A 23,908-nucleotide genomic window follows, 5' to 3' on the forward strand; every position below is an offset into this window, starting at 1 on the left:
AAGTTGACAGTCTTTCTTTAAAGATGAATTGGCCATTCTATTATAAACTGTGATTTTTATTTCATTTTTTTAATTCCTTTGTATCTATGTCCTTAAAACAACAAAGAGCTGAAATGGAGAATGCAAGTTGTACCCTGGCTGTGATTATCTTTATCACTTACTTTAGAAAAACATTTTAATCTAGTTTTATACCATTTTAGTTCTAGAGGGCTGGAAAAAAATTTGTACTTGGTATCAAATGCTCTTTAGTAAAGCTTTAGACAATAATCTTTAATAATAATACTTTGCACTTGTACAGTGCTTTTCATCCTAGAGTGCTTTAGAAACTGTGGACTATTAAGCCTCACACAATAACCCTTTGAGATAAGGAAATATAGAATTTGGAGCTGTAAATTCCTACCCAACACCACAGGAAGGAGGAGTGTCTGATTTACAGGAACCCAGTGTTATTCAATGGAATCCCCTGCAGGGCAAATGAAAGTTTACAGCTACAGAACAGTGATGCCAGTTTCACAGTGGCAAACAAAGTCAGAGGTGATGGACTTGCCTAAGATCACACAGCAAATCCATGCTGGAATTAAGAATAGGACCTGTGCATCCTGTATCCAGTCCTTTTTGCTCTAGCTACTAAACATAGATCATCCCTGAGAGGTGTCTGTCTAACCTGTTCTTAAACCCCCCCCAGTGCTGCTCCGTTCCAGCTAGCACTGACCTGGTGATTGAGAAGCATTCTGTGATACTATTTCTATGAAGAATGCCATACAGAAATAAACCTGGGAGGCAGTGGGGTATTGTGGACCTGGCAGCACACTGGAAATCAAGAGAACTGGCTCTGTTCTTAGCTGTGCCACTGACCTGCTGTGTGAGCTTGAGCCTCTGTGTGCCTCTGTTTCCCCTCCCACCATTTGCCTGTCTTGTCTGTTTAGATTGTAAGCACTTTGTGTCAGGGGTTGTCTCTCACTGTGTGTTTGCATGATGCCAGTACAATGGGGACTCCATCTCAGTCCAAGCCTCTGGGGGTACATCTACACAGGAACGAAAGCCCCACAGCCCAAGCCCCAGGAGCTGGAGTCCTCTGACCTGGGTCAGCTGCAGGTTTTTTCTCCCTGTGTAGAGCTTCTATAGTACAAATAAATAATAATACATGATAATTGCAGCTGCTCAGGAGAGAGAAATAACTAATGTTCAGCATTAGCAAGAACACACAGAAGGCAAAGTACTTTACCAAAAACATATTACTTAGAATTTCATTTAAAAACTAAGGGCCAGATTTTGTCTACCTTACTTTGCAGTAAGTCCCATTTGTTTTGATTGAGATCAGGACCCTATTCTGCTATGCACTGTACAGACATCTAGCGAGAGACAGTTCCTGTCCGGAAGAACTTACCATCTAAATAGACAAGACAGACAAATGATAGGAAGGGAAACAGGCCCTGCCAGGAATAAATGGTGCAAAATGGTTAAAATAAATACAACCGGAGAAGAAGAAAGAGTTAATCTGAGTGTCTGATCAGTCCTGCTTTGTCCCTGTTGACTTATTTAGGAAGAGTGGTTGTAGCTGATTTGTACAACTCTTGTACAGCAGCTAACCTGGGGCTATACCATTTCTCAGTGTACAAGGACTTTGATAAAACTCTTTGTGGGCTAGGTTGTTTAATTCAGCCTCAATACACCTACAAATCCAGAGCAAACCTTAAATAAGAACTTTCTTCCTTTGGCTGGTGTTCCTCCCCTTAATGTCACTTACGCATAGGGTCTGATTCTGATCTTACACTGTTGTAAATCAGGAGTTACATAAGTCTAAGACCAGTGTCTGAGCAGAATCAGGTGCACTGTTTTAATAGGTTATTTTTAGTTATAATAAGAGGGCTTGATTCACTATCGCCCTGATCCTTGTACACTGATTTGCACTGGTGATAAAATGTATATACCCACTAATACAGGTTAATGGTGATATGGGCCTTTTGATTTTTTTTCCAGTACGTATCCCTCCTGCCTCCTAAATGTTCCATTATAATGTTCAGCGCCTGCAGGTGACTTGTAGCACATATGGTTAGCTCACTTGGGGTAGAGCCAGGTTGTTATGCTGGCTTTTGCTGATACACAGTGTGGTTAGTTTGGGTTGAAAATGAAATGTACAACTTGCATTTTATCACATCCTAAGGCTTTGGAGATCATTGAAGGGAAATCAATTAGCAACTTGATTAGCTGCAGTGCAGTTCTCCTCTCCCCACTTCTGCTCCCATCAAAAACTAATTTGCTGAATTCCATGACCATTCCTCATAGGCATCACAGTCTGCAGCAATGTTCTATAATTTGCCCAGTGCAATACTTAGCGCATCTATTTTCTGAGACACAGCATTATATTCGCTTTCAACTCTATCTGATTATCAGCCTTGTGTATCACAGTTTTAATACATTTAACTGCTGTGGAACTTCAGAAGTGGCTTTTAGGGCACTGAGCTTCTGTTCTGTATTATTAAGAAGTTAGATTTTGATAAATTATTGTTTATAGAGCAAGGCAAATGTGCCTGGTACTTAGCAGACAAAAACCAAGGCCTTTATGGATAAGTCGAATAGAATTTAATGAGGAGGAAACCAGTGAGGCTAGGTAGAAAAGGAATAGGTTTTTAGAATACTTTTTATATAGAATGAAATGAGATCCATTCTTAAGAGTTTTCTTGATCCAACCCTTAGAATCATCTAGTAGAGGTGGTTTCTTTTAAATTCTGTAATTTAACACCAATAGAAAGTTATCATTTCCTTTTAAACTCTACCGGATTTTCCATAAACGGTAGGTCAGCATTGTCATTGATGGTGTGGACTTTGTCTTCTGTGGAGATTATCAAATATTTATGAGCATAGAAATGGCCTTATAAAGTAGTTTGTCTACATCAACAATAATCTGTATGTTGCACTTTATGGAACTGACATTTTCCTGACTGGTGTTAAATGGATGAAGAGGTTTATGATGGCAATTTGTAGCAGAAATGTGCTGGCTTCTGTAGGCAGCATTTTGCCCAAAGGGCTTTACCCTGACCCCAATTCAGCAAAGTACTTAAGCATTTGATTAACGTTAAGCACATGCTAAAGCCCATCATTGTCCAGCAAGGTGCTTTAGTTCTGTTGAAATCAACAGACTTCAGCATATGTTTACATGCTTTGCTGAATGGAGATGGATTTAATCACATGCTTAAAGTTAAGTGAATGCTTAAATGCTTTGCTTAATTGTGCCTGTTGTGGAGTATTGAGCACCCTCTGTGCTCCCTGCTGTCAGGGGGATTTGAGAGCTGTCCGCACCTCACAGGGTCAGGTCCAAAATGAGTCAGTACAAAAAGATTTACTAATGTAAATGATAAGAAATACAGACGTTTGTGCTGGAATAAGGACTATTGGAAGCTACCTTGGTGGTGGTGTCTCTCTTTTCAGAGGAGTATTTTAACTGCAGATACCAGCCCCCATTAGGGTTATTGGAAAGGAACATGTAAGGGAGAGAAATAACTTTGCCAGCTCAGGTCTAAGTGCAGGTTGATGGAGCTGGCAATCTGGGCTCAGGGTGCCGTTCATTGAACAAGCATGGAACCAAAATCACCTCTTCTCTCCTGGGCAGATGGAAGAATCCCCCTCTGTGTATTCTTGTGAATTGATTGCCTTTAGCAGTCCCTGTAGACCTCATCTAGCAACATGCTAAGCTCCTTCCATTCCTGTAGACATTTGTAGGAGTTGGGGGGGGGGCACTCAGGATCTTACAGGAGATGCTCGGCATCTTGCAGAATCAGGCCCTGTGTTTGCAATACGTGCATTCCAATCACCTCCAGATATAAATAACATAAGATGTAAAAACAAAAGATCTTAATGAAAAGAGAAGAGAACAGCATGATTCTGGGCCTAGCTGCAAGCACGAAAGGCTGTCAGCAGCTCTTATGGAACACATATTTAATGGAAGTGAGGATGGTGACAGATGGATGGGTTTGTAATGAGATACTTTAGAAATTAAAAATGGGTTTCATTTACCAAATACATATGCAGTGTAACTTTTTTTTTTTTATAGTCTTTGCTTTCCATTTTTGAAATGATACCTTAGTTAGTTCTGGGCAAAAACTGTATCTTTGTAGTCCAAGTATAACACAGGGATTATTGTGAGCCTAATCTACTTTATTAAAATGCAGTCTCAAATTAATTATAGATTGTGAATCAACGTTACTGGGCCAAAGACAAGTCTGGCCCAGGAAGTCAGTGAGAGTGTTGCATCAGAGTCTGAGGGGACACATGACTTAGGTCACCAGGATTTGTGTGACACAGGGAGGTACTAAGGATACCTGCTGTGGCACCTGTAGGTAACTGAGTAGCTGGATCTACAAAAGTCCCCGAGAAGTGTGTGCTAAGTGCTAAAGAGTTTGAAAGCACAAGATAGAATGGAGTTTTCAGATCAGATAATCCATCAGCGTTAAAAACATTCTGAACTGGATGCAAACTTTACAACTGGCCTCTCTCACCTATTAAAACAGCCAAAACCCAGACTCTCAATCAGAATATCTATGAACTTTAAGAAAGTTCAGATTTGCATCTGTGGCTCATCTCTGTGGTACTTAGTGTTCTCCATTTAGCCACTGTTGCACCATGTCTCTGAGATGATGTAAACATGACCCTGCTAGCTTAGAAAATGAATCCTTCTCCCTTGCATGGCTTCAGAAAGTTGCAGAAAAAGCCTTTTGGGAGAAGAACTATGTGTTGAAAGGAACACAAGTCACAGAGGTGAAGGAGAGGGGAAGCAGATGCACCTGTCAATTTTACGAATGAAAAGCACATTAAATGGCACCATCAGTCCTCAGATACTGTTGCCAGAATTTTTAGTGCCAGCCTGCACAGATGGGTGGGCCACTCTGTGCATGTTTTTTGTGCCTATCATTTTATGCAGTGACGGTGCCCTTGGACTAGCTATTCAGACTCTTGTAGTACAAGAATATGGGCTTTCTTCATTATGCATATGGATCACATGGTTTCATATGAGGTCCCCAAAGTTTCCAGAACCATTGACAATAAGAAACCCCACAAAGTTTGTTTGGAAATAGGAAGAGGGAAGGGGCGAGGGGGCTGGAAGCCCCCCTCCCCCCCAGGTAGGAGGTGAGAAGAGGTGGAACCTTCAAGGTTAGGAGGAACAGGGAGTGAAGTACTGGTGCCCCCGATCAGTCGATCCTCAAACTGCTAAATATTGCTTGCAGGTGTAAGCATGTGGGAGATGGGGAAGCCGCTAGAAGAACATTCATATTCTCCTGTTTTCCTGTTCTGCATCCTTCTACCAGCTTCGGTCACCTAAGAGCTGGTGTCTTACCATGTCATTCCATAGGCATCTGCTGTTCTTCTGATTGACACACATATCAGGAGGCACGGAAATAGTCCAGTCTATGTTTGCTGTGGCAGTGAAACTTAAATGGCTCAGACAGTTGAGAAAATGAATGAAGAATTCAAGATGATCTCCAGCCTGGTGGGTAGCAGCCTGTTGCTTGGTTAGTTTGCAGTGTAGCTAAATGTGCATAGACAGCTTTGAGAAATAAACAGAAATAACTTTTTTGTTTTGTTTTGTTTACTAGGGGCTAAGAAAATGTGTCATGGCTGGGCTGGCCATATGCATTGTGATCAGGTAGTGAAATGAGTGCAAGGGTGCCTTACCCCCAAAGTTTGGTATTATGCTGCTTATGTAGGTATCAGCCAGACACACATGTGCTTTATATACTCAATGTGCCGCAGAATACATATGTCTCCTTGGAAAGACTGACTGAAGAGATTCTGAAAGGTACTGGGAGATAAAGTTGGCTGAAGCAGAAGTGTTGAATGTGTCTAGGGGAAGAGGAAGGCTTCATAAGGAGCTTCTGGAAAGGAGAGACTTGGAAGGGAAGTAGAAAGGACAAGCTTACACTGAAGCCTGAGCAGTTTTTAGGGAGGCTTGCAAAAGGGGTAAATCCAAGATGCTTAAGACAGCAGAAATGAAAGAAGAAACTCGGAAGTGGTTGCAGAGCTGAAAAGGGGGGTCTGGCCAGCAGAGGGATCTAAACAGCTAGAACAGATTGAGTCCAAAAGGAGAGGTGATAAAAAGGCTGAGAGCTCGAAATCCTGGCCCTCCGTGGGACCCTTAGAGCTCATCAGAATGAATGGCCAGACTTCAGTTGGCTTTGAGACAGGCCCTTGGCGCACATTCATTCATCGAGGTACAATTACTTTTCCTTAAACATACATTAGCATTTTGGTTTTGCAGCTATATTTTTATTAGTGACAAGAAGCTCCAGGTTCCCCTTTGCAGGATCTTTAATATGCTCTTTGAGTGACTGGAGGTCATTGGAGTCAGTCAGCCCTCAACCCTGTGCCTCAGAGCTTACCTGAGGTGTGTATACTGGCCTAATAAAACATGCCTTAGTGCTTAATTAGCCTCTTGACTCTAATGAAACTTAAATTGACGAATGGTGCAGTCACCGGCAACATGTTGCTATAATTCGTTCTATCAGCAAGGGCTTCTGTTATCAGCCGTCTCATCAGGGGACTTAGGGGAACCTAAGGACAGTGTTGTCCACAAAAGGAAACAACCCAGCACCAAAAACATGGTTTAGAGCACAGATACATCCCTGACTTGAACTGTGTTTGCAGAGTAACTCTGAGCTTGTGTGTGGAAAGTAGAGGCTCTTCTATAGAGGGCCAGATTCTGCTCTCAGTTACATTGCTGCAGTCCCAAAGAGCCCAGATTATTTACCAAGTGGCAGCATCAATTGCTAAAAAACCAATGGTTCTTCTTCGAGTGATGGTCCCTATTGTATTCCACAGAGGGATATGCACATGCTGCATGCCCCCGGAGCTTTTCAACGTAGTATTGCTCGGCAGTCCGCGCATGCGCACTCATACTACCTCGTGGTTTCGCCCGAGGCAAAAAAAGGGCGGGGCGGACCATCCACAGTTCCAGTTCCTTTTCACCACCGCATGGTCTGAGTAGGAGCTTCTGCTTGACCTCTTGTTTTAGTGACACATTTTAAAAATTTTTTACACAACTGTTTTTATTTTTGCTCGTAGTTAGGATTTTGTGTTTTTTCATTGTATTTTGGTAATTTCTAGCAGTTTTTATATATAAGGACTTGGGATGCCGCTTCAACAGTTTTTCCTGCCAGTCTTTCTCCTCCCCTGCCCCCCAGGTCTGGGTACTGGATTATGCCGAAGATGCTGGGATTCAAAGTCTGTGCTTCCTGCCCTCGCTTGTTTTCCATCAGTGATGAACACTGTTTGTACTGTTTTTGGGGAAAGTCCACATAAAGCTCCAGGTGCAGTGTCTGCCTCTCCTTCCCTGGCCAGACATGGGAAGGCAGAGCTCTCTGCCTCAAGAAGCACCTCATGGAGGTAGCAATGGGCCCAAAGTTGGATCCTGGTTGGGGAACCCCCCACCCCTGTACATCAACTTGAACACTCCAAGAGCACTCCCTCTATTGCAGAGCCTCCATCAGGATCTGCTGGTACTAGTGCTATGGACTCCGCATCGGGGCCTAGCCGTGAGCCACAGAAGCATGCACATATGCATGGCAGTAAGTTTTCCTCTAAATCCAAGGAGGACGACAACAGCAGGATCAAATGAGTTGGCCATTTGGAGCTCATAGCCCCAATATTTGCCTTCAGAACAGTCTCATTTGGCTCGGGAGAACTCCTGTTTCACTGTCTCACTCTTCATCCAATAGATGTTCGGAAATGGAGTTAGATGAAGCACCAATCCGCCTGGCTCCAATGGTACTGGTGGTTTTGGAGAGATTCCCTTCATTGTCTCCAAACACAGCTGTGTCATTGACATCTTCCTCCCCGGCAATGACCTTCAGTTTCAAGAACTCTTACGGAGAACAGCCAGTGCTCTTGAGATCCCCCTAGAAGAGATGCAGGACAGTCAGCACCAGATAGTAGACATTCTGCAGGCATCGGTACTGGCAAGTATGGCCTTACTGATCAGTGATGCCATTCTTCAACCAGCATGCACTATGTGGCATACCTCGGCCACATGTGCACTGACCCCAAAGGGGACAGAGAAAAGGAACTACTTCCCCCCCAGAAGGTCAGTGTTTTTATTTTCAGAACCTCCACATAACTCCTTGTTAATACAGGCTGCGTCAGAGTGGATCAAACCGTAACACCCATGCTCCACCTCGGCAGACGGAGGGTAAGAGACTGGACCTCATCTGTTGAAAGGCCTCCTGGGCTGGACTACAGTTCCAGATCTCTAATTACTTGGCACTGATGGCCAAGTATGATTTTTTTTAAACCGTGGCTGGACGGAGGAATTTGCAGATAAACTACCTCGGCAGGATCGTACTTGATTCCAATAGATTATGCAGGAAGGCAAGTTGGTCGCCAGGTCCATACTTCAGGCTGCAGTTGATTCAGCGGACATGTCCTTGCGTGGTGATTGGAAATGCCATGAGGAGGGAATCCTGGTTACACTCCTAAGGTCTCCCTGGAGAGGTGCAGAACACAATCAAGGACCTTCCCTTCCATGAATCACACCTCTTCAACCAGAAAACTCATGATTCCTTACACTCTCTAAAGGACTCTAGAGCCATCTTTTGATCCTTGAGCATATACACACTGGCACCAAAGATAAAATGTTATCATCCACCACTAGTCCAACGCTATAGAACTCCTCACTTCTACCACCATTGGGCCTATAAACCTCCTCAGAAGCGCCCTAAGATACACAGAGCTCGTCCACCTGTTCCGGCAACTCGGACCTCTCCATGACGCACTCAGTCATCGCAAAAATGGTATTTATGAGTGCGCCTAGAATGCCGTCAACCACTCTGTACATCAGTGCTCCTACCCTCCACGCCTTTCGGGTGTTGTCTCAAACGCTTTCTACCAGCTTGGAAAGCTGCAACAACAGACAAGTGGGTCTTGGACGTCTTTGACATGGCTACACCATAGAGTTTATGACACCGCCTCTTCCACATCTCCCGTCCTAACCCCCGCATAGAGATCCCTTTCACAACAGTATTTTTACCCCAGAGGAGGACTATTCAAACTATTTCCTGGCACCCAAGAAGAAAGAGGGATGAAGGCTGAACTTGGATCTCCGTCACCTCACTTGCTCAGTTCGCAAACCGAAGTTCCGTATGGTCATGCTTGCAGCCATCATTCCCTCACTAGAAAAAGGCAGATAGTTTACAGCTCTCAACATGCAAGACACCTACTTCCATGTTGACATACATCCGACCCACAGAAGGTTCCTGAGGTGCAAAGTGGTGCATAGACCCTTCCAATTCAGGGTTCTCCTGTTTGGACTTACCACTGCCCCATGAGTTTTTACAAAAGTTTTTTCTTGGTAGTGACTCACCTACAATGTCAGGGAATTCTTGTCTTCCCATGCCTGGACAACTGGCTGTTGGCAGCATGGTCCAAAGAGGAAGCTCGTGCATTGACGTCCTAGCTGCTTCTACTCATCTCCTCCCTAGGAGTGAGCATCAACGTTGAAAAATCAACTTTTTACCCTATTCAGTCCCTGATAAACCTCCAACCCTTCAATCTTGGTCAGGACCTGCCTTTCCATCTTAGGGCACATGGCAGCGTGCTCATACATCATGCCCTTTGCCCACCTGCACCTTTGTTGTCTACAGCTATGGCTGCAAAGAATCTATTCCCCTGTGCATCAGTCAATGGACATCAGACTCAGCATTCCACCCGAGGTCATCTGTCGTCTTCGGTGGTGGACAGACCATATACAAGTCTGCTCTTCCTTCGAACTGCTGGACTCCTGCACTCTCCCTGTCCTCTCCAGGAAGGTCGCTTTCCTTGTTGCCATTACCTCCGCGAGGATGGTTGGTGAGCTGGAAGCCACCATGATGGCAAAAAAACCCTTTCACCACGTTCCATCAGGACAAGTCCTCGCTCCAACTGCATCCCACGTTTCTGCCAAAGGTGGTTTCCCAATTCCACTTCAACCAACCCATATATCTGCCTATGTTCTTTCCAAAACCACATACCTCAAACGAGGAACGGCGGCTTCATTCCCTTGAGGTGTGTAGGGCCCTGGTCTTTTACCTGCAAAGGACAAAGCCAATCTGGAAGTCTCCCAAGCTATTTGTCGCCATAGCGGAGAGAATTAAAGGACAGGCCATTTCCACCCAGAGATTCTGTAAGTGGGTCTCAGGGTGCATTCTGCGACGGATTCCTCATTCGGTGCAGCGGTCCTCCGTTCTACAGTTCTGCCATCTTCCTCGCACCCTCTGCCTCTCAAGGTACTGCTTGTCAATCAACTTCTGTGGAATACAGTCGGGACCATCACTTGAAGAAGAAGAGGAGGTTACTTACCTGTAACTGGAGGTTCTTCAAACGTGTGGTCTTGATCTGTATTTCAGTCCCACCCCTCTGCTATGGTTCTGTAGGTCTGTAGTTCTGCAGTGGAGAAGGTGTGGCCAGTCCTCCTCACCCTTGAAATCCCAAGGCAATACAAGGTTGAATGCGCGGATCGCCAAGCAATACTACTTTGAAAAGCTCTGGCTCCGGGTGCATGCACGTAACCTCAATGGAATACAGATTGGGACCACCTATCTCAAAGAATCTCCAGTTACAGGTAAGTCACCTTCTCTTTTTGTTTTCATTTTGTCCTGCCAAGGGCTGTCATGCTAAACGGGTGCTGTAAAGGAGAGTGCTGCTTCTCATTGTTTCTGAAATGGGAAGAAAACTATCAAATAAGTTATTTGCTCTGGAGTTTGTGTCGTGGGGGTGGTCTTTTGTTGTTGTTGGGTTGGTTTTTGTTTAGCTTGTCAAAAATTAATCTTAGGGTAGAGAATATTGCAGCTAGCTGGCTGTGATGATGGGACTGAACCAGGACCTAGAATCCAAACCCCCTAACTGTAGTGTTACATCTCTCTGATGGGAGCTGCAAGTTAAAATTCCACATCTGGACTGAAGGGACTGTTGGAGTCATCTCCCTACCCCTGATAGTGTCTTTCCCCTATCTGGATACTGCTTACTGGGTGGTGCTACCTCCGTCCTTGGTTGTGATTATGAGAGAGTGTATTTTGTTGAATTGGAAAAACTAATAGCTCCCCTCTGTTCTGCAGGCACTCCTCTGCGTCCTATGGCAACCTGGGTTCATCTTGTGTCAAGGGGACAATTTCTGGAAACACCCATTATTAAAATATTGGCAGCAGTCAGAAAGTTGGGAGAAAGTTCAGTTCTAGACCAAACTTTGCTGCTATTACCAATCTTTGTTATGAGCTGGAAAAAAACCCACCAAACCCCTGTCTCCTTTAGCGGAGTTTGGATCCATATCTGAATCTTACAATCCAATCTTGTTAGAAGGGCTATTTTGCTAGCACTCAGAGCAATGTACAGTCTGCATGTCTGTGTGTATTTTCACTGCCAGTTATTAAAGCTAAGAATATTTGTTCTAATTTATTTATTTTTTTTAAATGCTTAAAGGGGGAAAAATTGAGACAGTGGTAAACAGCTGGCTCTGGTGCTGGTATATTTTAAAGCTGGAAGTTGCTCTGTTTGATACAGTTTTGCTGGGGGTCTGACTCCTCTTTCTAAGCAGTCCCTATGGGTCAGATCCTCAGCTGGTATAGACGGGCATAACTCCACTGTTGGCAATGCAATATAGCCAGGGTTTAAATTCCCATATAGTATTTCCTGGAGGCCCCATCTCCCCCCCCCCCCCCCTCTCGCCCCCCCGCATTCAAGGTGCTGAGCTCCCCGGTGCTCAGGGCTTCAGCCCCAGGTTTAAAAATGTTAAAATGTTTAAAAAATGTTTAAAAAAGGGGCAGCACCAGGCACCAGTGCAGGAGGGCGTGTGCCTGAGGCAGCAAGCCGCGGGGGGTAGCCTGCCGGTCGCCGTGAGGGCGGCAGTCAGGCTGCCTTCAGTGGCATGCCTGTGGGAGGTCTGCCAGTCCCGCGGTTTTGGCGGCAATTCGGCGGCGGGTACGCCAATGGCGCAGGACCAGCGGACCTCCCGCAGGCATGCCGCTGAATCTGCGTTACCAGCAGACCTCCCGCAGGTGCGCCGCCAAAAGCCGCCTGACTGCCGTACTTGGGGCGGCAAAATACATAGAGCCGCCCCTGACCGGAGCTCAACTCTGGACAGCTCCAGCTGAATTTAAGCACTGAGCATAGCCATTTTACACTAAGGATAAGCTAAACATCTGGCCCAAGCACTCCACATTTCTTTAGCTGTAGAATCACCTTGAGGTCTCTTTTCCCCATGTTCCCTTGCCAAGATATCCCTCCATTTCTCATCTTATCCAACTGATTTTGCAGTGTGACTAACACTAGGTTTCAGTAATAGGGTGATTATCTCAGGGGAGCTTTTAAGAAAACTTAAACAAGTTTGTGCAAAATTATTGTTGAATACCTACGACTTCGCTGTAAGGATTTTTGTTGTTGTTGTTCCATTTAGTGCTTAAAGCTGGTACTTTTACACTGCACTGTACCTTTAAAAAAGGCAAAGTCCTGGTGTATGGGGCTTGTGTATTGGACCCTTCCACTTGAATTATAATCAGATGTTGTATTTACATGCAAATTAAAATCTGTTCTCTGTTAACGGGTTAGTTGCCTCAACCCCTGGATGGTTCATCTATTTATCATTTGTTTGCACTGAGAGCACAAGAAGAATGATATATATGACATTATGTTTACTGTCCCAGTGCCTGCTGCAAATTGCACTGCATAAATTGACTTGAGATGCTTGCTCTTGTTTCTTTGAGTCTCCAGATGTGGGTTAGCCAAGAAGCAATAGTTCACACTATTATCATGTGACTTGTACATTTTGGTTTCCCAGGCAACAGAATGGGGCTCAGATGAAGACACTAGGAGGTCCTGTCAGAGTAAAGGAAAAACTGAGGTAAGTTTTGCTTTGGCACAAAGAGGCTGCAGTTAAATTATTTGCTTCACACCCTTGGAAATACATGCAGGGAACATCTGACACCCGCTCTAGTTTGTAAATCTGCAGGGTTTTAGAGCCTCCACAACAAATGCATAAGCTACATAGAACCAGCCATTTGAAAGGCCCTCTGTTCTAGTTATTAGACCTGCTCTGCATGAAATTTGAAGGTAATTCACTGCTGGAAGGGGAGTAATTTGTGACAAATCAGAGAGCAGAATGGTGGCAGACCAGGAGTAACATTTATTGTATAGCTGAGACTGATCAGGTCAGCTTACGCTTGGTGTGAGACAGTCAGCCAGTTTCTGGATCTCAGCCATGTCGGTTTGCATTCGGCTTTAATTGCAGACAAGCACATGTCCTGGTATAATTCACTCAAACAGCATTGTTTAATCTGATGACACAAAACAATTCTCTACATCAGGGACATGGCAGCATTCTTTATAAGATAGGTCCACCTTCCTAGAATGCAATTCAAACCAAAAACAGTCACTGTAAAGAGCTTGCATTCCAACACACCTGAATTTGTGGGTGTTTTTGATTCAAGCTCAGATCCGCACCCACAATTTGTAAATGGCCATTGTCGTCTTATGAAGCCCAAACAAACCCCCGGTTCTGAAAGCTGGGAACTTCAGGGTGTTTGAAATTGTTATTACTGTGTTACAATAGCACCTATAGGCCCCAACTGAGACTGGGGCCCCATTGTGCTAGGTGCTGTACATACATATACCAAAAAAACCCAAGATGGGAGAGAATTTAAAAAATCAAGACACTGGGAACTTTTGTAAGTTGAATCTGAAATCTGTTGTACTTACGTTTTAGAATATATACGCTTACATGAGCATTTCACTATCACCACCCACTGTGGAATGTGCAAGAGTAAAGTGACATTCCATTGTTCATGAAGTACTTGAATGTATAACCAAGCATTATTTTGTCAAGCCACAGAGCAACCCGGTATGAGATTCCCATGCACTCAACTGAGCACATCGCATGATAATTTCACTTTTATCTTTTTAACGTCATGTCAGTGGAAAGCAATGGTTTGTGTGTCTCGTTTTTTGCTGCCTGCTCTGTCCCTGCCGATCACATGGCAAAGAGTTTGACAAACATTTCACTAGAGGATAATGTTCTGAACAGTTAAGTTCAAACTCACTTTGAGCCATAGCTTAGCGGATCGTAGTGTATGCAGTTGGCCTTGCTTGCAGATATGTCTTGAATCCATCTTACAGTTCTCAGGGACAATAGTTAGAGTGGCACTGAACTATTAGAAGCACTGAAAGCAGACAGGTGTTGCCTACTGGTCTCACAACAAGACCTGTAGCTAGGCAGGAGGGAGGAAAGATGGTCCAGTGGTTTATGGTACTAATTTGGGACTCAGGAGAGCTGGGTTCAATTCCTTGCTCTATCAGTCATTTTATGTGACAAATGACTTAGTGTCTCTGTCCCTCATCTGTATGATGGGGATAATAGTCCTGCCCTACCTCACAGGGGTGTTGTGAAGATAAATACACAGAAGATTGTGAAATGCTCAGATACTGCAATAATGGGCACCAAAGAGAGAGAGCCAAGAGTTCTGGACATCAATTATCCCATAGCCAGGGCTAAGTTACTTGACCTGTCTGCTTTAGTTCCCCCATCCAAACATATATTTATTTGTACTTTTCAGGGAGGGGTTTTCAAAGCCGCCTAGAGTATTATAGTGCCCAAATCCCATTCATTTTCATGGCAATTGAGTGTCTAAATCAGATTCCTCGGGTAGCTTAGAAAATCTTGCCATAGAGTGCCTGGTGCTTCAGCCTAAGAATACAAGTCACAGATTAAATATTAACAAAATACATGGTGAGCTGCTCGTATATTGCCGTAATAACATTAATTGTAGTAGTAACCCTACACCTGACCACCTATTGCATGAGGCTGGGTGCTTGCTCAGGTCCAAGTCCCTTCGGGATTGCAAGTTAAAACCAACATCTTAAAGTGTGACCTTATTGGCTGGCAGTGCATTGTGTAACACTTTGCTGCCTCTTTCCCTGTCTTTCAAGTGATGTCACATTGAGGGTGTGGCTAGCATGAGTAACAGGGTGGGGCATGGGGAGAAGTGACCCCATTGGGTCAAAGATGCATTCATTGTCGCTAGCGAGGAGCTCAGCATTCGGTGTTTTTACGTCTGTCATTAGCTGATGTTCCTCTCTGGTTGCATAACAATCAGACCCCACCACTGGTCATTTTGCATAGTACACGGAGACTGGCAGCGCTCCGAACACGTTGCTCTGGGGTGAGTGCTGAATTATTTTTAGCTCTCCAAATTGGCATGCCTTCCCGCTGTGGACTGTGTGGGAAAACTTTAGTGGAGCTGCCTGTAGTGTACAGTTGTGAGAGTCCCAGGCTGTATGGCTGTCAGTAATACAGGGGTCAGAAAGAAAAAGAGAGACAAGGAGCTAATAGTGATTGGGGAGCAATAAATCTTACTGAGGGAAACACCTGATTAAAAGTCGAACTAGAAGAAATCCTACCGTGGCATTCTTTGTATGCTTGATCAGCAATATGCTCTTATTCCTCTCGTGCATTTAGGGGCCAGTCTTTCCCATGTGCTGAGCCCAGATACAAAGGCTTGGCGCAGGTAGTCCTGTATGCCAGAGGTTGGAATCTGCTATCCCCAGCTGTGGAGTGGCTCTACTGCTACAAGAGAATGTGCTTTGTGGGCTGATCCCATGCTGTGCAGAGGGTGTGTCCTCTTAGTTCCATTTCACCCTGGGTCCTCTCCACCCATTGGGAAGGACACAAACCAGATATGATAGGGGCCATATAACTACCTAGATAGATGGATATAGATAAATGGAGATGAGTCCGGATTTGCCCCTTATTATAATTTTTCCAATGACCTGATCCTGTGTTCCTTCTACTCCTGTTAAATTGGCAGTGCAGGATTGATCCCCAAGTTTGATATGAGGTCCATTGAAATAAAACTGGCTGGAAAATCATTAGGAAATCCTGCTTGGTATCTGCTGCATGTTGAGGAAAGATAGCTTGGCTGGGATGCAGGCTAAGCTGATTAATGGAATTGGTTGTCTAAGGAAATAAATATAAATATCTGAAAGCGTATTAATAACAGTGCTCGGAAGCCTGCAAGGGGGTGATTTTTTTGAAAAAAGGAGTGGACTGCAGCAAATAAATTAAATCTGTTTGCTGCAGCCTTAAATGAAATGGCTTTGGAAAGAGCAGTGTGTAGTTCTGCTGGTTAATGCTCTGTACCTCAGTGCCATGGGGGAGAGACGGGCTCAATTCATTGCTATTGGTGCTCCTTTAGGCTGGGAGTGCTATAGAGTGAAGAAGCATGTGTAGAAGAGGAGAGAGTCTTGGGTCAGTCAACTGGGATCTCCTCTGGCTAGTGAAGGTGACCCAGTCAATCCAGCTCGGCCAATAGATCTGGGATTGTGCTAAGGTTCTTCTTGGGGGGATGATGTAAATGGAAGGGGGAGAGATTGTGAACTTCAGTGCTGATTCCCCAGAAGGAGAAGAGGCCAGAAGAAGCTGTGACACTTTCTCAACACACTCAGGATTATAAATCACCTTGTTATCCCCCCTGCCTCAATTAGAGAGAGACAGCTCCCTGTCACTCCAGTCTCTTAGCCACCCAATCTCCTCAGAAGCTTTTTCCAGCCTTTTTTTCGCCTTTCAGTTCATCTTTAGGTGCACTCTGAGCCCTCTTGAAGAGCGTTCTCCTGTAGCATCCAGCCCGTCACTGGACACTCACAGAAATAACCAAGTTTGCTGTCTCTAAAGAAAAAGTGTACACACCAGCCTGTTTGGTTTAGCGGAGCATTTACACTTCACTTAATATACAGCACTGAGATGAATTTATAATAAAACCAAGAATAAGTTTATTAAGAAACGGAGATTTAATTGATACTGAATAGGGATAGTGGGAAACAGAATTGGGTACAATTAAAATGAAAGTATAGCTGCCTTTTAAGAGATTAAACACAACTTTAGCAGGCTACAATCCTTGTCTAACGAAAGTTGCTCACTTAAAGCAACTTCAGTGTCACTAGCCCCGTCCCTGGGCCAGGATCCAACTTTCATTAATGCAAAAATCGCTGTTCTTTTTGCTCCCTCAGTGATGGATAGCAAAATGGCTTTTTCCTTTTTGTAGTCTGGTAATCCTTTGAAATGGATCCTTTTGAAGTGTACCTCCAGCTAAGATCCTTCTCCCCTGCTGCTTGTGCTGTGGTATGCTGACACCATGCTTCTTTCCCATCCTCTGGTTAACTTGATCTTCTTGTATACCTCAGATGCAAATATATTCCATTGGGTTTGGTTTACCGTGCTTAATTTGCATCTGAGACCTAGTCAGACAGGTAAACCAACATTCCTTTGTCTGGGAAAAACTTATTTATCAATCCCTGCCTGCTTACATAGTTTAAACATACTTTTAGAACGTTCATTACTCCTGGGGAAATTCTTCACCGCTGCGCGTGTGCAGAATTTATGTCCCCCACAGATTTTTTTGCTTCCCCGCAGAAAAAATGACTTTCTGATGAGGAAGCAAAGGGAAGCCACAAGAGCGGTCATGCGACCCTCCCCAAGCAGTATGTTTCAGGTGCCCAGGGCAGCTGGCAGAGTTGTAAATCACTGTGGGATTGGGGGCAGGATTGGGGAAGACCCGGCTGGTGGCTCCTACCCTGAGCCGGGCTCAGCTGCTGGTCCTGGCTGAGCTGGGGAGGATTGGACTTCCTCTTCCCCTGGACAGCATCCGGGACCATGTCAAACCCACACCCAGATTTCTCCCCTGGCTATAGGAAGCTTTGCACACTCTCCCCTCCCCCCCCCCGCCCACCCTCCCGTGCTTCCTATACCCATCGCTCCTCAGCTGCAAGGGGAGGGATCACTGTACAAGGAGCTGCTTCCCCATCTGCCTAACTCCTGTGCATCCAGATCCCCCTCATACCCAAACCCTCCCGCTGAGCCTCACCCGCCCCCCCCCTCACACACACACCCAGAACCACCCTTGATAAGCCCCACTCCCCCTGCACCTGGACACCCAACGAGCCACCCGCACCTGGATCCCCACCCACTGAGCCCCAACCAGCTGCACCTGGATCCCCACCCAACTGAGCACCACTCCCCCAGCATCTGAATGCCCTCATTAAGCTCCCAATACCCAGACCACCCTGCTGAGCTCTATCCCCCACACACCCAGACCCCCCCGCTGAGCCCCAACCATCTTCACCTGGACCCCCCTGCAGAGTTCCATTACCGTTGCACCCAGATCTGCCCAACAAGCCTCCCTGCATCCAGATCCCCCCTCACACACCCAGATCCCCCACTGAGCCGCCCACACACAGATTGCCCCACACAGAACCCTTTCAACCCACACCTGGATCCCTCCACACTAAACCCCTCCACACTTGTATCCTGCCTTGCTGATCCTGCCTGCCCACAGCTGGTGCACCTGGCACGGAGGGACAGGGCCCTGGGGTGTTTCTGGGGCAGGCCCGGTCCTTGCGCTGTATCAGGGTTGGGTGCAGCCTCACTGCTGAGTCCATATCCCGGAGGGGGGAGCTGCACAGTGATCTTCCACCTCTGTGTAGCCAGTGGCCTGTGCTCCCCAATGCCTTGCTGGAGCCTCCACATTTGACAAATAAAATTGGCAGAATTTTAAAATATTGTGCACAGAATTTTTAATTTCTTGGTGCAGAATTTTTAATTTTTCAGCACAGGATACCCTCAGGAGTAGTACATGCAACTACTAACATATTACTCGTACATCTGTCACGCGGTGCTTATGAGGACCACTAGGATATAAGCTTTCATTTGATGTCATCTTGATTGATAAATGCTATGACAGCAATGTGTTAGGTGTAGTGAATTTGTCAGGGCTGATCGTAGTTGCTGACACAGGGTGGCAAATCACCAAGGTGTCACAGAAGCCCTTTTCCTTCCCACTTCACCACTCACACACAGCGAGCAGGGATGATCTGCTTGGGTCTTGCTGGCAGTGCCATAGAACTTTTAAGGGGCATGCCTGGGGAGGGCTGCCCGTGCGCACTGGGATGGCTGCACTCTGCTGTCTATACCTGTTACACGTGAGTAGAAATGGGAGCGCCTCCGAGGCCTCTCCCACACCGTTACCAACCAGAATTTTGTCCCGTCAGGGCTTCTCCACTGGAGCGCAGTGTGTTTTCTGCTCCAGGCAAACCCAGACCCACGGGAGTCACAGTCGAGCCCGCTGCAGCTGAATGCACTCGTATTCACTGTCCCTGCAGCCAAGAGGGCCGCGAACAATGTCTTTAAATGTATAGAGCTGTAAGTGGGAACTGAAGCAAACCCTGGTGCAGTGGAAATTCCCAAATTCCCATCCCTGTCAAGAAATGTTTCCCCTGTATTCAATCAATGCCATAGATAGAGCCATGAGTCTTTGACAGTAATGTGTAAGTTACAGTGGAAAATATTGAATCATAGAATTAGAGAAGAAATACCAGCCAGGGCCAGTCTAGAGTCCATCCCCTGATACCAGCCATGCAGGGTCTCTCCCCACTGTGTATTCTTCAGTATTTGGTCTGATCCGCTTTTAAATGACTCAGGCAATGTGGCTTCCATTGCCTCACTTGGGAGGGTAGGAATGTAGGAATTACCATATTAACTGAGGGTTTATCTTCACTTAAAACACTACAGCAGCACAGCTGCGGTGCTTCAATGTGAACACTACTTACGCCGACGGGATGGAGTCTCCCGTCGGTGTAGATAACCCACCTCCCAGAGAGGCAGTCGCTAGTTCAATGGAAGAATTCTTCCATTGACTTAGCGCTGTCTACACGGAGACTTGGGGCAAGTCTACACTACTGCGCTGCACTGCTGTCGCGTGTCTGGTGAAGACACGCTATGCCAGCAGCACAGCGCTCTCCTGTCAGCATCGTTACTCCACCTCAATGAGAGGTGGGAGCTATGTCGGTGGGAGTGAGAGTGTCTCCTGCCGACTTAGCGCTGGTGTGGACAGCTCTTAGGTTGATGTAATTTGGGTGGCTCGGGGGTGGCTTTTTCACACCCCTGAGCGACATAAGTTACATCAACTTAAGTGGTAGTGGAGACAAGCACTTAGGTCGGCTTATCAATGCCACTCAAGGATATGGATTTTTTGCACCCTTGACCAATGTAGTTAAACGGACCTAATTTTATAGTGTAGACCAAGCCTCAGACCAATGGTCCATCCAGTCCAGTATCTTGGCTGTTACAGCACCGGTAACAGCTGCTTCAAAGGAAAGATCCAAGAAACCTTTCAGTAGTAGCTATGGAATAACCTGCCCACAGGGAAGGTTTTTTCCTAGCTCCTTCAGCCCCTTTGATTTAGAGGCTGGTTGAAACCCTGAAGCATGAGAGTTTTTATCCCTTCCAAAACACGTGGAATTAAACCCTTGCTGTTGAAACTCTAGATGTTCTTTTTCTCCCTATAAACTCCTATTCCTTTTTTAAAAATACTTCTAAGTTCTTTGCCTAGATGATATCTTGAGGCAATGAGTTCCACATGTTAATTGTGCATAGTGTGAAAATATACTTCCATTTATCCACAACCAAGATCTTACCACTTGGGGTCTGATTGTAGTCCTCCTCTTACCTATGCCTTTGTTCAACGTTACTCCATTTCTCCTAGTAAAACCACTGTGGACCCCACACCAAGTGGCTCTTCTCCTTCCTTGCTGTCTGAATGGCTTATGTGTTTCTTTGCCAAGGGCAACAGATCATCCAGAATCAATCTTTCCCCATTATATCATGTGTTTGTATTTTTACATGCTAGTTTCATGATCCACCAAGATGTTCAGCTCACCTGTTGTGTACTATTTTGAGCCAAATGACTAAAAACGAAATAAAAAGCACACAGAAAACCCATCCCCATTGATGTATTCAAAGTGAGGTCCCAATTAAAGGGGGGCCCACCATATAGTTAGTCAGAAGGAAAAATACATCTGTGCAATGAGATTAAGGGTTGGCACGTTTCAAACCCCCAGTATTCAAAGATGACAGATTACATGCCTTGGGAAGCATCTACAGCAGGTTTGTTCTTAATATGCTGAAAACTGCCTTTTGATTTTTATCTGAACCTCAGGTCAGCAGGGACTTCATCCCCCTTTATTTGCCTTGCTGGTCTCCCCAGATGAAGAAGGGCAGTAATGTGGAGAAGGCGAGAAAGGCTCCATTTTCTGTGATTGGGTTTGAAATGCTCTTGGTGACAATTCAGAGCAGCCTGCAAGTGTGTAAATGCCAGAATGAGGCCTGCTCTTAATACCTTGCTAGTCTATATTACGTCGTTCATGGAGCTTTTAAAGCCAAATGTTGGAATGAATGAAACCAAGTAGCAAAGACTTAAATTAGGTGGCAACAATCCAAGTCATGGAAACAAAACGAACCATTAATTAGCCATTGGAACAATTTACCAAGGGTCGTGATGGGTTCTCTATCACTGACCATTTTAAAATCAAGATTGGATGTTTTTCTGAAAGATCTGCTCGAGGAATTATTCTGGGGAAGTCCTATGGCCTGTGTTCTACAGGCAGTCAGATTTGGTGGTTACAATGGTCCTTTCTGGTCATGAAATCTATGGAACCGCAAGTGAGGGCTTTAGGGAAGTTCTCTCCCTGATATTGAAGCGGGGTGACCTAGTGGATTGAGTACTAGGCCAGCAGTTAGATGCTCATGCTTTCTAGGAAAACAGGAATAGCTCAGCTGGATCAGACAAATGGTCCATTTTATTTAGTATCTTGTCTCTGAGAGTGGCCAGTGCTAGATGCTTCAGAGGACAGAGCAAGAACTCAGAAGTGGATAATTATGGAATAGCCGGTCCTTAGTGGAAGTTCTTTCTGACCCCATTATTTAGAGGTTGGCATATTTTTTGAGCAGTAAACATAAGGGTTTATATCAGTTCCATCCTCTTTTTTTGAAAATAATCCTATCTATTGTAATGGGGGCTGTTTTTGTTAGCCATGTAAATTCCAGTCTTTTTTTTGGAATCTGATTAAACTCTTGGACTCAGTAATATTTTGTGGTGATGAATTCCACAGGCTGATTGATCACAGGTTCATTTGGGCTGGTGTCATGACATCAGATTGTGATGTAAATATTGTCGTATCATGGAGTCTGGCTTGTCAAACTTTGTGACCAGGAGGAAAACCTCTTTGGATTCAGCCACACCTATTTAGAACAGTAATTGCTCCACATCTAGCTACTAAAATCTAGCACTGAATAGCTTCTATTTGTTTAAAACGTTTATGTCTAAGAAGCTGGCAAGTCAGAGGCTGTGAGTTGAAGTTGGTTATTTTGCAGCATTTGATTTAATTTCACTAACAAGTTACACTTCTCCCTATAACTTAAATTTGTATCAAATACAGCCACAGATAAATTTTCAGAGAGACCCCAGGTCTTGTGGGACAAGGTGGTAAATTTAAAGAATGTGTATAGAAGGCTGGCCTTTTACAAAGCTATTTTGAGGGGGGGAAATAAGAGGGTATTTCATGTTAAGCACATGGGGAAGTTTTGAGAGTCAGTGAATCTAAACATTTCTGCATCATTCTTGCTTTTGCTTGAGGCCTTCACATAGCACAGACAGGCAACTGAGAGTGTGGAGGCAGCAGTGAAAAATGTAAGATTAATACGGTACTATTTTTAGGGATGTATAGGAGGTTGTGCTATTTGGCGGCTAAAGAAGGGGACTGGAAGTCAAGACTCCTAGGTCCTGTTCTCAGAGCTGCCACTGACTCTAAGTGCATGACCTTGGGCAAATCCCTTAACACCTCTTTGCCACAGTTCACCTTTCTGTAAACAGGGGAGAATAATACTTATTATACTGTTTCAGAGGGATGTTATGAGGCTTTCAATAATGCCAAGGACAATTCTTTAAGCTCAGTGGATAAAAAGAGCTATGTTATCATTGCCCTTCTTCCAGAAGTGTGCAGCATTGTTATTGTCACTAGAGACGTAGTTCGGTTAAAGAAGCTATGCAGATTCCAGGCAATTATTTTGTAGGAATAAGACAATTACATTTGCCCCATGTTATCTCTCTGCCTGGCAGCGTTCCCTTCCTCCTCCTCCCAAGCGGTGTAGAAAATGCCACTATTTGCCCTAGCTTCCATTACAACCAATGAAAACTTTAGCAAATACAGCTCATTCAATTTTGTGAAAAATATCAGCTGTCAAATGCTTCTGTTTTAACCTACTACCCCCATACTAACCATGTTCTTTGCTGCCACGATCAGGAGCGGACAAGCTGAGTCACAAGTCAGAATGTAATGCTATGAGCTCAGACCACAGTGGTAAGATCTCCTCAGCCAAGAGATTCCTTAGCCATTCACCTTCTGTTTTGCTAAATGGCCTACATTTTTGCTCGAGCGAGCACAATTAAAAACCGTGCATAACCTCTCAAAAATACAGGTAATTTACCAGCCAGATTGGGATGCTTTGAGCATCCTAATCACCCTGGAGTAGAATTCATGTCATACTTTGCTGCTTATTGTTGCTGGCTGCCTGCAGAGTCAGGAAGACCCTGCAGCATCAGTTTACAGGTCGTTAATTTTTTCAGTGTTATCTTGCCAGCCATGAGGGCTTTTTTTTTTTTTTTTTAAATGGAAGTGAAGGTCCAGAATATCGTTCTGTGGCAAAGCGGCAAATTCTGTAAATGATGTTTATGTTGTTCCTAAAATAATAAAAAGGAATCTAGGCATCAGTCTATGCACCCCTAACACAAGTTACCCCCCAAAAGATCAAATTAAACAACTGTGGCTAATTCAGATCAGATGCTGATTACAACCCCCTCAAGGCTGGGGGAATTGGGAGTAGGAGTGGGGTTGGGTTAGCTTCTTTGAGACTAGAATTTGGATACAGATCTGCATACTGGGTTAGATGCTGAACCTTCCCCATATCCTAAATAGAAAATTTTGTGGGGAAAAGGGATTGGGCCCATGTCTAGTTATTTATATAGCAGCCACTGACCAACATATTCTTGGTCCTGTACCGCTATCAACCCCA

At 44.9% G+C, this 23,908-nt stretch overlaps 1 protein-coding gene across 6 annotated transcripts in view; it reads left to right on the plus strand.

The window, feature by feature from the left end:
• SEMA5B (semaphorin 5B) overlaps positions 1-23,908 on the plus strand; it is a 335,078-nt gene that overhangs the window by 228,192 nt on the left and 82,978 nt on the right. For all 6 annotated transcript variants that reach the window (XM_054043657.1, XM_054043659.1, XM_054043655.1 and 3 more), the window contains one exon: positions 12,794-12,856. In XM_054043657.1, coding sequence (XP_053899632.1) covers positions 12,794-12,856 — 63 coding nt within the window. The remainder of the gene's footprint in view (positions 1-12,793; positions 12,857-23,908) is intronic.

This window comes from Malaclemys terrapin, chromosome 11, assembly GCF_027887155.1.
Source record: "Malaclemys terrapin pileata isolate rMalTer1 chromosome 11, rMalTer1.hap1, whole genome shotgun sequence".
NCBI classification, from domain to species: Eukaryota; Metazoa; Chordata; order Testudines; family Emydidae; genus Malaclemys; species Malaclemys terrapin.